Source organism: Oryctolagus cuniculus, chromosome 9, assembly GCF_051225735.1.
Source record: "Oryctolagus cuniculus isolate XC-2025 breed Fujian yellow rabbit chromosome 9, ASM5122573v1, whole genome shotgun sequence".
NCBI classification, from domain to species: Eukaryota; Metazoa; Chordata; class Mammalia; order Lagomorpha; family Leporidae; genus Oryctolagus; species Oryctolagus cuniculus.
The window spans coordinates 124,483,842-124,496,024 of record NC_142875.1 but is presented as its reverse complement, the minus strand read 5'-3'; the positions used below and the strand labels follow the sequence as shown (position 1 = coordinate 124,496,024).

At 51.7% G+C, this 12,183-nt stretch overlaps 1 protein-coding gene across 3 annotated transcripts in view; it reads left to right on the top strand.

The window, feature by feature from the left end:
• The window catches only part of TM7SF3 (transmembrane 7 superfamily member 3), a 56,221-nt gene that overhangs the window by 20,390 nt on the left and 23,648 nt on the right, over positions 1 to 12,183 (top strand). For all 3 annotated transcript variants that reach the window (XM_017343318.4, XM_002712696.6, XM_089304724.1), the window contains exons 7-10: positions 5,493 to 5,579; positions 6,961 to 7,041; positions 7,906 to 8,058; positions 11,607 to 11,704. In XM_017343318.4, coding sequence (XP_017198807.3) covers positions 5,493 to 5,579; positions 6,961 to 7,041; positions 7,906 to 8,058; positions 11,607 to 11,704 — 419 coding nt within the window. The remainder of the gene's footprint in view (positions 1 to 5,492; positions 5,580 to 6,960; positions 7,042 to 7,905; positions 8,059 to 11,606; positions 11,705 to 12,183) is intronic.

The window sequence follows — 12,183 nt, the reverse complement described above, 5'->3', positions numbered from 1 at the left end:
TTAGTCTGGGAGTCGAGACAGACGAGATGGATTTGTAGGATACACAGTATGTGAGCAAGTGAGGAGGAGAGGGAGCTGTTGCAGGCTGTATTTGAGGTGGTGGGGCCCAGGCGGCTGTGCTGAGCGCATGACTCTAGAGGTTGACTCAGGAGCCACAGTGAGGTAGGGGACCATGTGCCCAGCACAGGAGACATCTGGGAGCCCAGCTGTGGGTATGCAAGTCTGTAGAGGTTAAAAACAAAAGGGTCCTGTTTCCACCCCCTCTTTCTCTGGCTCTCACCCAGGGCCAGAGTGCACAGACGCTGGGCAGGTAAGTGACGTGGCGATGCAGGCAGTGCTGTATTCTCTCCAGGTCTCCTCCTTCACAGCCCCTGTGGCCCAGGGGTGCGGTGGGCCGCTGGCCTAAGGAAAACAAAGTGCTCCGAGCATGGCAGGTGTACAAGGAGTGTGCACAATTTCTGCTTAAGCTCCACCCAGATGCCGCAGCAGTGAACATGCTGATCTGTGTGCTTCTCATTCTCTTTCTGTGTCTGCACACACAGTCCTCTCTTTGTGAGCCACTGGCGACATAAACGCCTTTTCCCTGAACCAGGAATTGGTGTTGGTAACGGCTTTGATTTGGGTTAGTTTGAGCAGTAGATTCCGATGATGAGTTTTTGGCAGGAAGACAGAGGAAGTGATGCTGTGTCCTTCTCCTGAGATGCGCGTTGTCCGTTTGTCCTCTTGCTGGTGGTGGTGACCTTGATCGTGGGTAATGGTGTCTGCCAGCTTTCCCACTGTAAAGTAACTGTATCCTCCTTTAGATGAAGTGTCTTGAGGGCCGATGCTTTGAGCAGCTGTGAAGTCCCATCCACAAGCTCTCGCCTGCCAGCTTTAGGTTCCTGTGCTGTTTGGCTGAAATACTTAATACGAGGCGGTTTTTCTAGTTCTGTCATTCCTCCTGTGCTTATTAGTTGGCATTCCCTTACAAAGAACAGTTCTCCCTTGTCTTCCATTTACATACCCATGTATGTACACACACACACACCTATGGATTCTTATCCTCTGGATTGTGATCCACACAGTTGTTATTTTCAGGTTCCCATTGTCCCAGAGCTGATCGTTGCATGCCTGAGGTTTCGTTTGCTTTGGTTTGGTTTTAATTTATCTAAAAGAGTTGGGGGACGGAGAGATCTTCTGTCTCCTGGTTCACTCCCCAAATGGCCACAGCAGCTGGAGCTGGGCCAAGCCAAATTTGGAACCTGGAAGTCATTCTAGGTCTGCCATGTGGGTGGCAGGGACCCAACCATTTCGCCATCATTTGCTGCCTCCAGGGGTGCCGCATTAGCAGGAAGTTGGAAATGGGAGCAGAGCCGGAATTTGAACCCAGGAACTGTGACGTGGGGTTTGGAGTCCCAAGTGGTATCCTAGTCACAGCACTAAGCACTCGCGCCTCCTACCATGTGGCTCCTACCCCGCTGCCCCCCTGGAACCACCCTCGCTGGCACCAGTGGTCTCTGTGGGGCTGGATCCAGGGGTCCTTTCTCAGTCCCTTCGTTTGCTGACCTGCCCAGAATCTGACAGCTGACCCCTCTCTTCCCCAGTCACTGCCTCTCGCTGGCTTGGAAGCCATCCTATCCCTTTGACAGCTCTGGTGGCTCCCTCTCAGCCTGCCTTCGCGGTCTTCGTTAGTTTCCTGGGCTCTGCACAGGGCACACCCCTCCTTCCGTACATACTCTACAGTGTGAGAAGGAGAATGCACCCGGTGATTGCTGCTAAAGCACAGGGAGGAAGTGTATTCGAGGCGAGTGGTGCAGGAGGCGCAGGGACCACCGTGATGGAATTCTGCCGTAGAGAAGGAGCACGGCTGCCCTCCCAGGGCAGCACAGCCAGGGAGGGTTTACACCAAGGAGCAGTTGGTGGGTGGTGGGTGGTGGGTGAAGAATGACGGACAGGAGGCATCGTCGGGGGTCGGAGCAGCTGGCTCAGCTGACCGTACAGGGTTCTTGCTGAGGGCGGGCCAGGGTGGTCAGGCCCCGGGGAAGGTGGGGTGTGGAGGGGTGAGGATCCTATCAGATATTCGGACAGGCTGGAGAGTGCGGATCCTGATCAAATACTTAGGCACAGTGTGTGTGTGTGTGGGGGGGGGATCTTTGCTAACGGACTTAGCAGAGTCCTCGCTGAGGCTGGATTTCTGGATTTTGGAAGGACATACCCAGGTAGGCCTAGGAGAGGGCTCAGGAGCCCACTACAGCGTGATTGAGTAAGCTGCTTTGTCACCACCCCGTCTTCCACGGCCACCCACGCTCACCGTGCTTGAGAAGGGCGATGTCGGAGACCAGGCAGATGTGAGTTAGGTGTTTTCAGCCGCTAGCTGGTCTCCCATCTGGGTTCCTCCACCCCAGAGCACCCCTCCCCCTCAGGAGCCTCCTCGTTAGACTGAGGCAAGGAAGGCTCTCATCCCATTGTTCTACCTGCCCAAAGGTGAAACCTCTTGGTGATGTTGGTCCCATTTTCCTTCCATTTTCCTCCTTCCTTCCTGCCTTCCTTTCTGCCTGCCTTCCTACTTCCTTTCCTCCTTTCCTTTCGGGGAGATCTTGCATCTGCCGGTTCCCTCCCTAAATAGTTGCAACAGCTGGTGCTGGGCCAGGCCAAAGCCAGGAGTCTGGAACTCCATCTGCATCTCCCATGTGGGTACAGGGGCCCAAACACTAGGCCATCCTCCACTGCTTTCCAAGGGTGAGCGTTTGCAGGGAGCTGGGTCTGAAATGCAGCAGCCAGGACCAGAACTGGCAACTAAATGGGGTGGGAAGGGTCCACCACAAGGTGTGTGGTTGAAATCCATGGCCTGTGCTGCTGTGATGGTCAGAAATGCTGGAAACCTTGACTCTCTCCCATCCTGTTCCACGTCGTCCTTCATCTTGCCTGCCCCCAAATTGTCTGCCTTTATTCTCACGTCATCTCTGCCCTCTATAAGAGAAACCTTTCCTCCGGTTTTTTTTTTTTTTTTTTTTTTTTTTTTTTTTTTTGACAGGCAGAGTGGACAGTGAGAGAGAGAGAGACAGAGAGAAAGGTCTTCCCTTGCCGTTGATTCACCCTCCAATGGCCGCCGCGGCTGGCGCACTGCGGCCGGCACACCGTGCTGATCCAATGGCAGGAGCCAGGAGCCAGGTGCTTTTCCTCGTCTCCCATGGGGTGCAGGGCCCAAGCACCTGGGCCATCCTCCACTGCACTCCCTGGCCATAGCAGAGAGCTGGCCTGGAAGAGGGGCAACCGGGACAGAATCCGGCGCCCCGACCGGGACTAGAACCCGGTGTGCCGGCGCCGCTAGGCGGAGGATTAGCCTAGTGAGCCGCGGCGCCGGCCTCCTCCGGTTTTTTTTAAAGATTTATTTATTTGAAAGACAGAGATACAGAGAGAAGGAGAGACAGAGAGAGAGGTCTTCCATCCACTGGTTCTCTCTGCAGATGGCCACAATGGCTGGAGTTTCACCAATTTGAAGGCAGGAGCCAGGAGCTTCTGCCAGGTCTCCCACGTGGGTGCAGGGGCCCAAGCACTTGGGCCATCTTCCAGTGCTTTCCCAGGATAGAGAGCTGGATCAGAAGAGGAGCAGCCGGCACTAGAACTGGCACCCGTAAGGGATGTCGACGCCACAGGCAGAAGCTTAACCTACTATGCTGTGGCACCTGTACAGCCACCCTCTGATTTTGCTAATGTATTTCTTCGCCTGTGACAGGGGAGCCTGTTAAGTTTCTGATGCAGTCAAGAGTATCTAACTGAATCTGCCAGTTTCTATTGGATTGGAAGACCTTGCTACCTTGGTGATAGTACTGGCTGGAAGCTCCTGCCAGATTTTCACTTGAAAAAAAAACCTGCCAACTCCATGTTTGGTGCAGTAATTAAATCCTTGAACCATAATCAACCACAGGTTCTGGCCAAACAGAAAGGAGGTTGATGGAACATAAACACCAATTTCTAGGACAAGAAAGAAAGAGAAAGAGAGAAAGAGAAAGAGAGAAAGAAGGAGAGAGATAAAGAGTGAGAAAGAGAGAAAGAGAAACAGAGAAAGAGAGAGAGAGAGAGAAGGAAAGACAGACAGACCACAAGGATTGGCATCGTGGCTCAGCAGGTTAAGCCACCACTTGGGATGCTGGCGTTCCCACGTGAAGCACGTTGCAAATGACGGCTGCGCTGCCTCTGATGCAGCTCCCTGCCAATGCACCTGGGCAGCAGCGAATGCTGGCTGAAGTGCCGAGTCCCTGCCACCTGTGTGGGAGCCCTGGGTGAAGTTCTGGTTTCTCCCTGCCCTGTCTCTGGCTGTTGCAGCCATTTGGAGAGTGAACCTGTGGATGGAAGACTTCTGTGTCCCTCTGCTCTGAAGTAAGTAAGTTAGATATTAAAATAACAGCAGTATAATTAACACATTTTTCAGTTAGAAGTATTTAAGATCATTCATTAATGTCATCAAATTAATAGCATGAGCTTATACAAAAGCATATTTCAAAAAGGTTGTTGAACAGTGGGATTAAATGATGACTTAGTTTTGGTTCAAAAAATGTCCAAGTCAGAAAAATATGAGAGTCTGACAGAAGTTCATGGAAAATGCATTTTATTTAAAAAAAAAAACTGTGTGGATTTCATATTTTTTGTACCAGAATTTTTCATCCCACTTTGCACGATCGTTTTGAAATCCCCTCATGTTTCCTGAATCGTCTGTCATTTTGCAGCTTGTGCAAATCAAGTTTTAGACGAGGCCTGCTACTGTGTTCGGCTGATGTGTGTCTTCAGTCCCCCTCCCCCGCCTTGCTCCTCCGTCCCTGGTTCTTGAAGCAGTGCCATCTCTGCTCCTCCATCCCTGCCAGTCCCTGAGCCTCCCTCACGGGCCCTGAGCCTTCCTCACGGGTCCCCGGCCTCCCTCATGGGCCCTGGGCCTCCCTCACGGACCCTGGGCCTCCCTCATGGGCCCTGAGCCTCCCTCACGGGTCCCGGGCCTCCCTCACGGGTCCTGGGCCTCCCTCATGGGTCCCGGGCCTCCCTCATGGGCCCTGAGCCTCCCTCACGGGCCCTGGGCCTCCCTCACGGGTCCCGGGCCTCCCTCATGGGCCCTGGGCCTCCCTCACGGGTCCTGGGCCTCCCTCACGGGTCTGAGCCTCCCTCACGGGCCCTGAACCTCCCTCACGGGCCCTGAGCCTCCCTCACGGGTCCGGGCCACCCTCACGGGTCCTGGGCCTCCCTCACAGGTGTGCTCCCCTTTCCCTGCAGGGAGCATGCCTTCTCTTTTTTTTTGTCTGTTACAGCAGTAGCCACCCAAATCCATTGCCTCCAAAGATCCATTTGGGCGGCAAGGGAAGATCCATTTGGGCGGCGAGGGTATTTTAAGATGAATTTACAATGCACGTGTATGAAATAAATCACTGTGAATCCAGTTCCCTTTTTTTCCACGAAGCTGTGTTCTCTGAATGAAATACGAGCGTCACAGGGGGCATGATGTCCATTGCGTTGTTGTTTTCCAGGAAGAGTCTCCACTAAAGTGTTCTTCACTCTCTTCGCCCTGCTCGGTCTCTTCATCTGCTTCTTCGGACACAGATTCTGGAAAACAGGTAATACAGCCGGTGCTGCTGTTACTCACGTGTCGGTGGTCTCGCTTTTAAATGCTGCTGGGGAGTTGGTCATCTGGGAGGGCCGTGACCACTTATTTTACTGGTGATTCTACTGAATCTAAAATACAAAGACATGACCAGGTCTGTTGAACCATCGCTAGATGTCTCATTTTAATTGTAATTGTAATCTTTTCCTTAAAGAGGGGAGAATAAAAAGTAGTCTATGCAGTGAACATCTTCCGTGGCCAGACCTGCTAGTGGACTAAAGAGAGCTGAGATTAGAAGTTGGGATGTCTGCGGGAAAACACTTCGGGGTTTTGGTGTTGGTGATGGACCTGATGTCAGGTGCATCTGGCTGTGGGGCTGCAATGAGGTGGACAAAGTTGCTTCATCCTGGGAAGCTCAGTGGCCCAAGGGGATGCAGAATCCCTACCCGTGAGACATTGGCAGAGTGGATATAAATCCGCTCACTGAATTGGTTTGACTTCTTTAGGCTACCTTTTATAAAGCACCTTACACTTGCCCTAATAAATTGTTAAAATAGCAACTCCTTCCCCTGCCTTATTTCAGTTTTCCCTACTAATTGTGCAGAGAGTAGTGTGAAGAAGCAGTCCCTGGAAGTCAAGGGTGATTCTGTAACAGACAAGTTCATTGCTAAGCTCTGGACATGGTCCCAAAGATACTGCCAGGTCCAAGCGTGTTTTCATATTGATGCATGTAATTACGTAAGCGTTAAAGCTCAGATGCAGTGCGCAGATCTCCAGTGGCAACTGAGAAGAATTTAAGAACATAGGTAGAGCTGCCTCCGCCAGAGTCAGGATCAGGCTGATTAGTTGGAAGTGAAGTTTCCAGAAGTTTTCTTAGGTCTTCGTTACCAAGTACTTCAACAGGTGAAGGTGGTAACTGCTCATTCCAGGAGGGGATGAATTGAAGGAAGATCAGAAAGTCACACTTTAGTGTGGAATACTTCCTTCTATTTCTTTTACCTTTCACATTTTATTTTTGCTTATGTAGGCACTAAAGTTTAGTGTGTAGTTTCAAAAGGTCAGGCATGAGTGATAAAAGTACTATTCTTGTTTTAAGAAGAAAATACAAATGTATTAAAATGAGCTCTGAAATTATCAATTAAGAGTTTAATCATTGAAGCTGACCTCCATAACAAGAAATTGTATATTGTGGCTACTACTTTAGTATTGTGTCCATTTACTAATAATGACTCCCAATGACTTCGGAATTTCTCCTGCCTTTTTGAGAATTGTTTTTCTTTTCCAGATGCCATAATGTGTAAAATTTGGAGCTTCAGCATATCATGTAATCAAAACCTAAATTGCATTATACAAAGAGCCTCACCATTGTTGCTTTGCTCTGTTCCTGTCCCTAGAATTATTCTTCATAGGTTTTATCTTCATGGGCTTCTTCTTCTACATCCTGGTCGCCAGGCTGACGCCCCTGAAATACGATGGTGAGTGGAGAGTAGAGTCGCTGGGCGTGCAGAGGGAGGGTGCTGTAGTTCACTGCCTTGCCCTCTACAGTGTGACCCTGTGGTGTGTTTAAAACACTGGGCCCTGGTGCTCCGAACATCTTTTATTTTTCAATCTGTATTTATTTGGAAGGGAGAGAGAGAGAGAGAGAGAGAGTGCTTGTGCACACAACGGAGAGAACTCCCATCTGCTGGTTGACTCTCCAGATGCCTGCCACGCCAAGGCTGGGCTGGGGCTGGGGCTGGGAGGCAGGAGTGCAGGGACCCAAGCATGTGAGCCATGTCCTGCTGCCTCCCAGCGTGTGTGCTGGCAGCAAGCTGGGGCCAGGCACTCTGACACGGCAGCCTGGCGTCTCAACCACTAAGCCGAACGCCTGCCCCGAACCTGCATTAACTTTGCATTCAGACCGTCTCATCTGGGTTTTGACTCAGTGTGGTGAAGTCCTTTGTACTTAGTGAAGATAGGACCATTTTGATTATAAACTTGTGTTCCAGTTACGGTATATAGTGAAGACCTAAAATATATAATGAAAATACTTAGGTTTCCTTTAGTTTGAAATAAATATACGCCCATCCCCCCAACACCTCCACACATCCTGTTCAACAGATGCTGGTAGTCACCTTTTCTGCCTCAGTCCCACTTTATTGACAAAGCACACCTGTCACCAGACCTGTGGAGTGCAGCGCCTGGCTAGCTTCCAGGACCCCTGAAGCGGGAGGTGCCACGCAGGGTTCAGGACACCACTGGCCATGGGGGGCGCTCAGGCTGGCCCTGGGAGCAGCCTAGTGTGTGCACGAGGTGGACGAGTGCTGGAAGCTCACGGTGCATCTTCTCCCTTTGTCCAGTGCGTCTGATTCTGACCGCCGTGGCCGGCAGCGTCGGGGGCCTCGTCCTGGCGGTGGTGTGGTGGCGATTCGGAGTCCTCCCGCTCTGCATGCTGTGTGTGGGGCTGGCCCTGGGCTCGCTCGTGGCCTCCGTGGTCCTCTTCACTCCACTTGGTAGGAGACGTGCGGCGGGGAGAGTGGGTTCAGTGGACTCCAGTGCTGCCTGGGGAGGGGTTTGGCCCTGGGCTGCTGTCACTAGCGCCGCCTTTGCTTATAGAGCTCCTGAAAACACAGTGGTGCTGTGGCACTTGATTAATTTTCATTTTTACAAAGATTTACTTATTTGAAAGGAAGAGCAGCAGGAGACACACACACGCAGATCTTGTGTTTGCTGTTAACTCCCCGAAATGACCACAACAGCCAGGCCTGGGCCAGGCGGAATCCCAGGAGCCAGGAGCTCCATCCAGGGCTCCTGTGTAACTGGCAGGGGCCCAAGTACTCGGGGCATCTGTTGGTGGTTTTGCAGGAGCCTTAGCAGGGAACTGGATGGGAACTGGAGCAGCCATATGGATGTCAATGCTGTAGGCAGCAGGTTAAACGGCTGTGCCACAGCAGCAGCCCCACTTGATTTTTTTTTTAAAAAAAAACCTCCATTTTATTTAAAAACCCAAGAGAAAGAGAGAGAAACGTCGCCAATCCAGTGTCTTCTCCGCCCCTCACCCCCCACCCCCACCCCAGGCTGCAAAAGACAGGGCTGGAGCAAGCTGAAGGCAGGAGCCTGGAACGCAGGTGCCCAAGCAGGAACCTGAGCGCCTGTGCCGTCAGTGCTGCTCAGTGAGCTAATTCTGTGGTGCTTGATGCCCCTCCCCCTCTGTTCACCTCAGAGGGTGGAGGCGTGTTGGGGGGGGGCTCTTGTAAAAAGTTCATGGAAAATGCATGCCATGACAATACCTTACATGGGTTTCAAGCTTTTTTGCACCAAAATCATCTCACTTTTTAATGCCATTTTCCACCATGAGTTATAATCTCTAGTAGTCCATGTGCTTTTTCAAAAGAGTTTATCTGAGAGGGCGAGAGATTCTGTCGGCTGGTTCACTCCCCAAAGGCCTGCAGTGGTTGAAATGGGGCCTGGGTGGGGGCCAAAGCTGAGAGCTGGCAACTCAATCCAGGTCTCCCACGTGGGTCACAGGAACCCAGTTACCTGAGCCACCACTGCTGCCTACTGGGCTGACATTGGCAGGAAATAGGAGTCGGGAGCCAGAGGCGGGTATTGAACCCAGGTACTCCAATAAGCTATTCCAGCATCTTAACCAATGTCTTAACCCCTGGGCTAAATGCCTGCCCCATTCCTGTGCTCTTGATAGGCAGCGTGAGCATAAATGGTGAAGCCAGGAGGAAGCCTGTGTGTGCTTTCAGGCTCTGTTCCCAGCTTATAACCTGGGACAAGGTCCCGACGCTTGGATTCATCATCTGTGCAACTGTCTCGTGCAGTAGAGGGGACAGCCAGCAATGTCAACAGGAGATCGCTTAATCTTCATCTTGATAGCAATAGCCTAGTACAGGCATCTCTAAATCCTGTGACAAACTGCTTCTGTTAGTAAAAGTAGTTTCAGCATAGGCCGTGTGCATGTGTTTACTTCTGTCTCCTGGCTCAAGGACAGTTAGGGTGGATATATCCTTACTGCTAGTGGGTGCAAATCCCTGTTTTCTTTTTTAAGAGTGATTGATTTATTTAAAAGGGGGGGGGGTGGACAGAGAGCTCTTCCATTCACTGGTTCACTCCTCAGATAGTTGCGACTACCAGGGCTGAGACAGGCCCAAGCCATGAGCTTGGAACTTCATCTGGGCAGGTCTCCTACGAGGGTAGCAGGGGCCCAGACACTTGGGCCATCCTCTGCTGATTTTCGTAAGCCATTTAGCAGGGAGCTGGATCGGAAGTGGAGCAGCTGGGACACGAACTGGTGCTTGTGTGGGATTCTGGCGTTGCATGTAGCAGCTTAACCTAGGCCAGAAAGTCAGCCCTGCAAACCCATATTTTTAAGCAGTAAAATTTGAAAACTAGCTGCAATCTCAGATACTGTTTTCTTTAAGATTTATATGTTTTTATTTATTTGAAAGGTAGAGTGAGAGAAAAAGACAATCTTCCCATCCTCTGGTTTTCTCTCCAAATGGCCACAACAGCCAAGGCTGGGCCAGGCTGTAGCCAGGAGCCAGGAACTCTGTCTGGGTCTCCTGTGTGAGTAGTTGGGGTCCCAACTAGTTGGGCCATCTTCTGCTGCTTTCCAAGGCACATTACTGGGAAGTTGGACTGGAAGCCGAGCATCCGGGACCTGAACTGGCCTCCAGGATGGGATGCCAGTGTCGGAAGCGGTGGCCTTACCTCCTGTGCTGCAGCGCTGGCCGCCAGCCTCTTAGATCTCAGGTGTGACGGTCTTCACCTCATGTGGCTATCAGGGTGTGTGTTCTGAAAAAGTCCATTCATGTGCCCGCATCCTTCCCCTCTGTTCAGTCCCAGGGTATCTTGACGGTAGGAAGCAGCCATGGGTGCTTGGTGACGGTTAGTGGAGTTCAGCAGAAGATGTGACACCCCGGTCACCTCACTGCAGCACTTCCCACTTGGCTTTCAGAGGAGGTGGGGTCCCAAGGTCAGACCCGTTACCCATGGACTCCTGCTTTGTCCAGGATGTGTGGGTCCTGAGAAATGGGCCATCTACAGGGTCCATCTGTAGGGTGCCAGGGACAGTATTGACAGTGGGCTCGTGTTCTTTTCAAACTCAAGGAGTTCTCATACTTGGGTCCTGCATCACCCTAAGGGTTGCTGCCTCTTGGCATCCTTCATCCCACAAGGGTTGGATGGGAGCAAGCAGGTGCTGAGCTCCTGTCTTCCCTTAGTCATGAAGGAAGCACACTTTGCAGTGGGTAGTGGCTGCGCAGGACCTGCCTCTGTGGTGGGAATCTGTGCAGGGGGAACTGAGCCGCAGCTTGGGATGCTGGCATCTCTTGGTGAAGTGCTAGTTCAAGTCCCAGCTGCTCTGCTTGTGATCCAGCTTCCTGCTTATGTGCCTAGGAAGGCAGGGCATGATGGCCTAAGAGCTTGGATCCCTGCCAGTCATGTGGGAGACCCGAATGGAGTTCCTAGCTCCAGGCTTTGGCCTGGGCCTGACCCAGCTGTTGCGGCCATTTGAGGAATAAACCCCTCTCCTTCCCTCTCCCTCTCATTCTGTCTTTTGCATGAATAAATCAGTAAATCTTAAAGAAGTCTGTGGAGTAGATTTTGTTGTTTGTCTCAGTTGGTAACTCTGAATGCCTTTTACTTGTATGTTTTAATTCTGCAGAACAAAGTCATGGGTGCATTAAGAATTTAGAGCTAGAGGCACTGAGTTCGAGCTGGGAATTGCTAAAATTCAGCGTTCTCCTCTTGTGAGTTAGGAACCTGGGGCCTGGGCTCACAGAACGAGGGGGCAGAAGAGCCTGGAGTTCTGTGGCCTCTTCTGGATCATTCTGATGTGTGTGCAGGCCCCCCCCCCCCCAACTGGCACACCCTCTTTAAAGGGAGTACATTGATAGTGAAATGAGGAAAATCAGAACTCCCCCCTAGCTGCCAGCAAACCCCCGGCTTGTTACCTTAAACTTCCAGTGTGTGTCTGTGTCCAGATACTGGGGAAATGAAATAGAACTTGGTGATCCTGTCACTGACTCTTGATTTCTGTCTGCTTTCTCAGGAAACCTCCAGGTGTTTCGCAATGATGGCGTGTTCTGGGTGACTTTCTCCTGCGTGGCTGTGCTAGTTCCCGCCGTCTTCGTAGGCTGCCAGAGGATAGTAAGTGCTTCATCAGAGGCGAGCTTTGGCCACTTGTCCTGCACCTGCGGCTGATCGCCTGTGCGTCAGGTGGCTATCTGGCTCGTCAGGAGACGCGGTGCCACGTTCTGTGTCGGATGACTGCTAAACAGCATGTTTGTGGTACAAGCAAAGGGAGCTGCTTTTCTGGTTTATGACACGTTTTTTGTTTTTTACCAAATGGAGCGTCATGGCTTGTACACTGTTAACATGGGGGGCAGACCAGATCCAGCAGAGAGCTGGATCGGAAGTGGAGCAGCCAGGAACTTGAACTGTCACCCGTATGGGATGGCAGCACTGCAGGCAGATGCTTTACTACTGTACCACAGTGCTGGCCCTGAGCCAGGGTATTCTGGGGTCCCACCCAAGTGTCTTGACCGCTACACCAAAAGGTGGCTCCTAGATTGTTTCAAGAACGCACCGTGAACTCGGAGGTTGCATTCAGTTATCTTTCGGGGTAG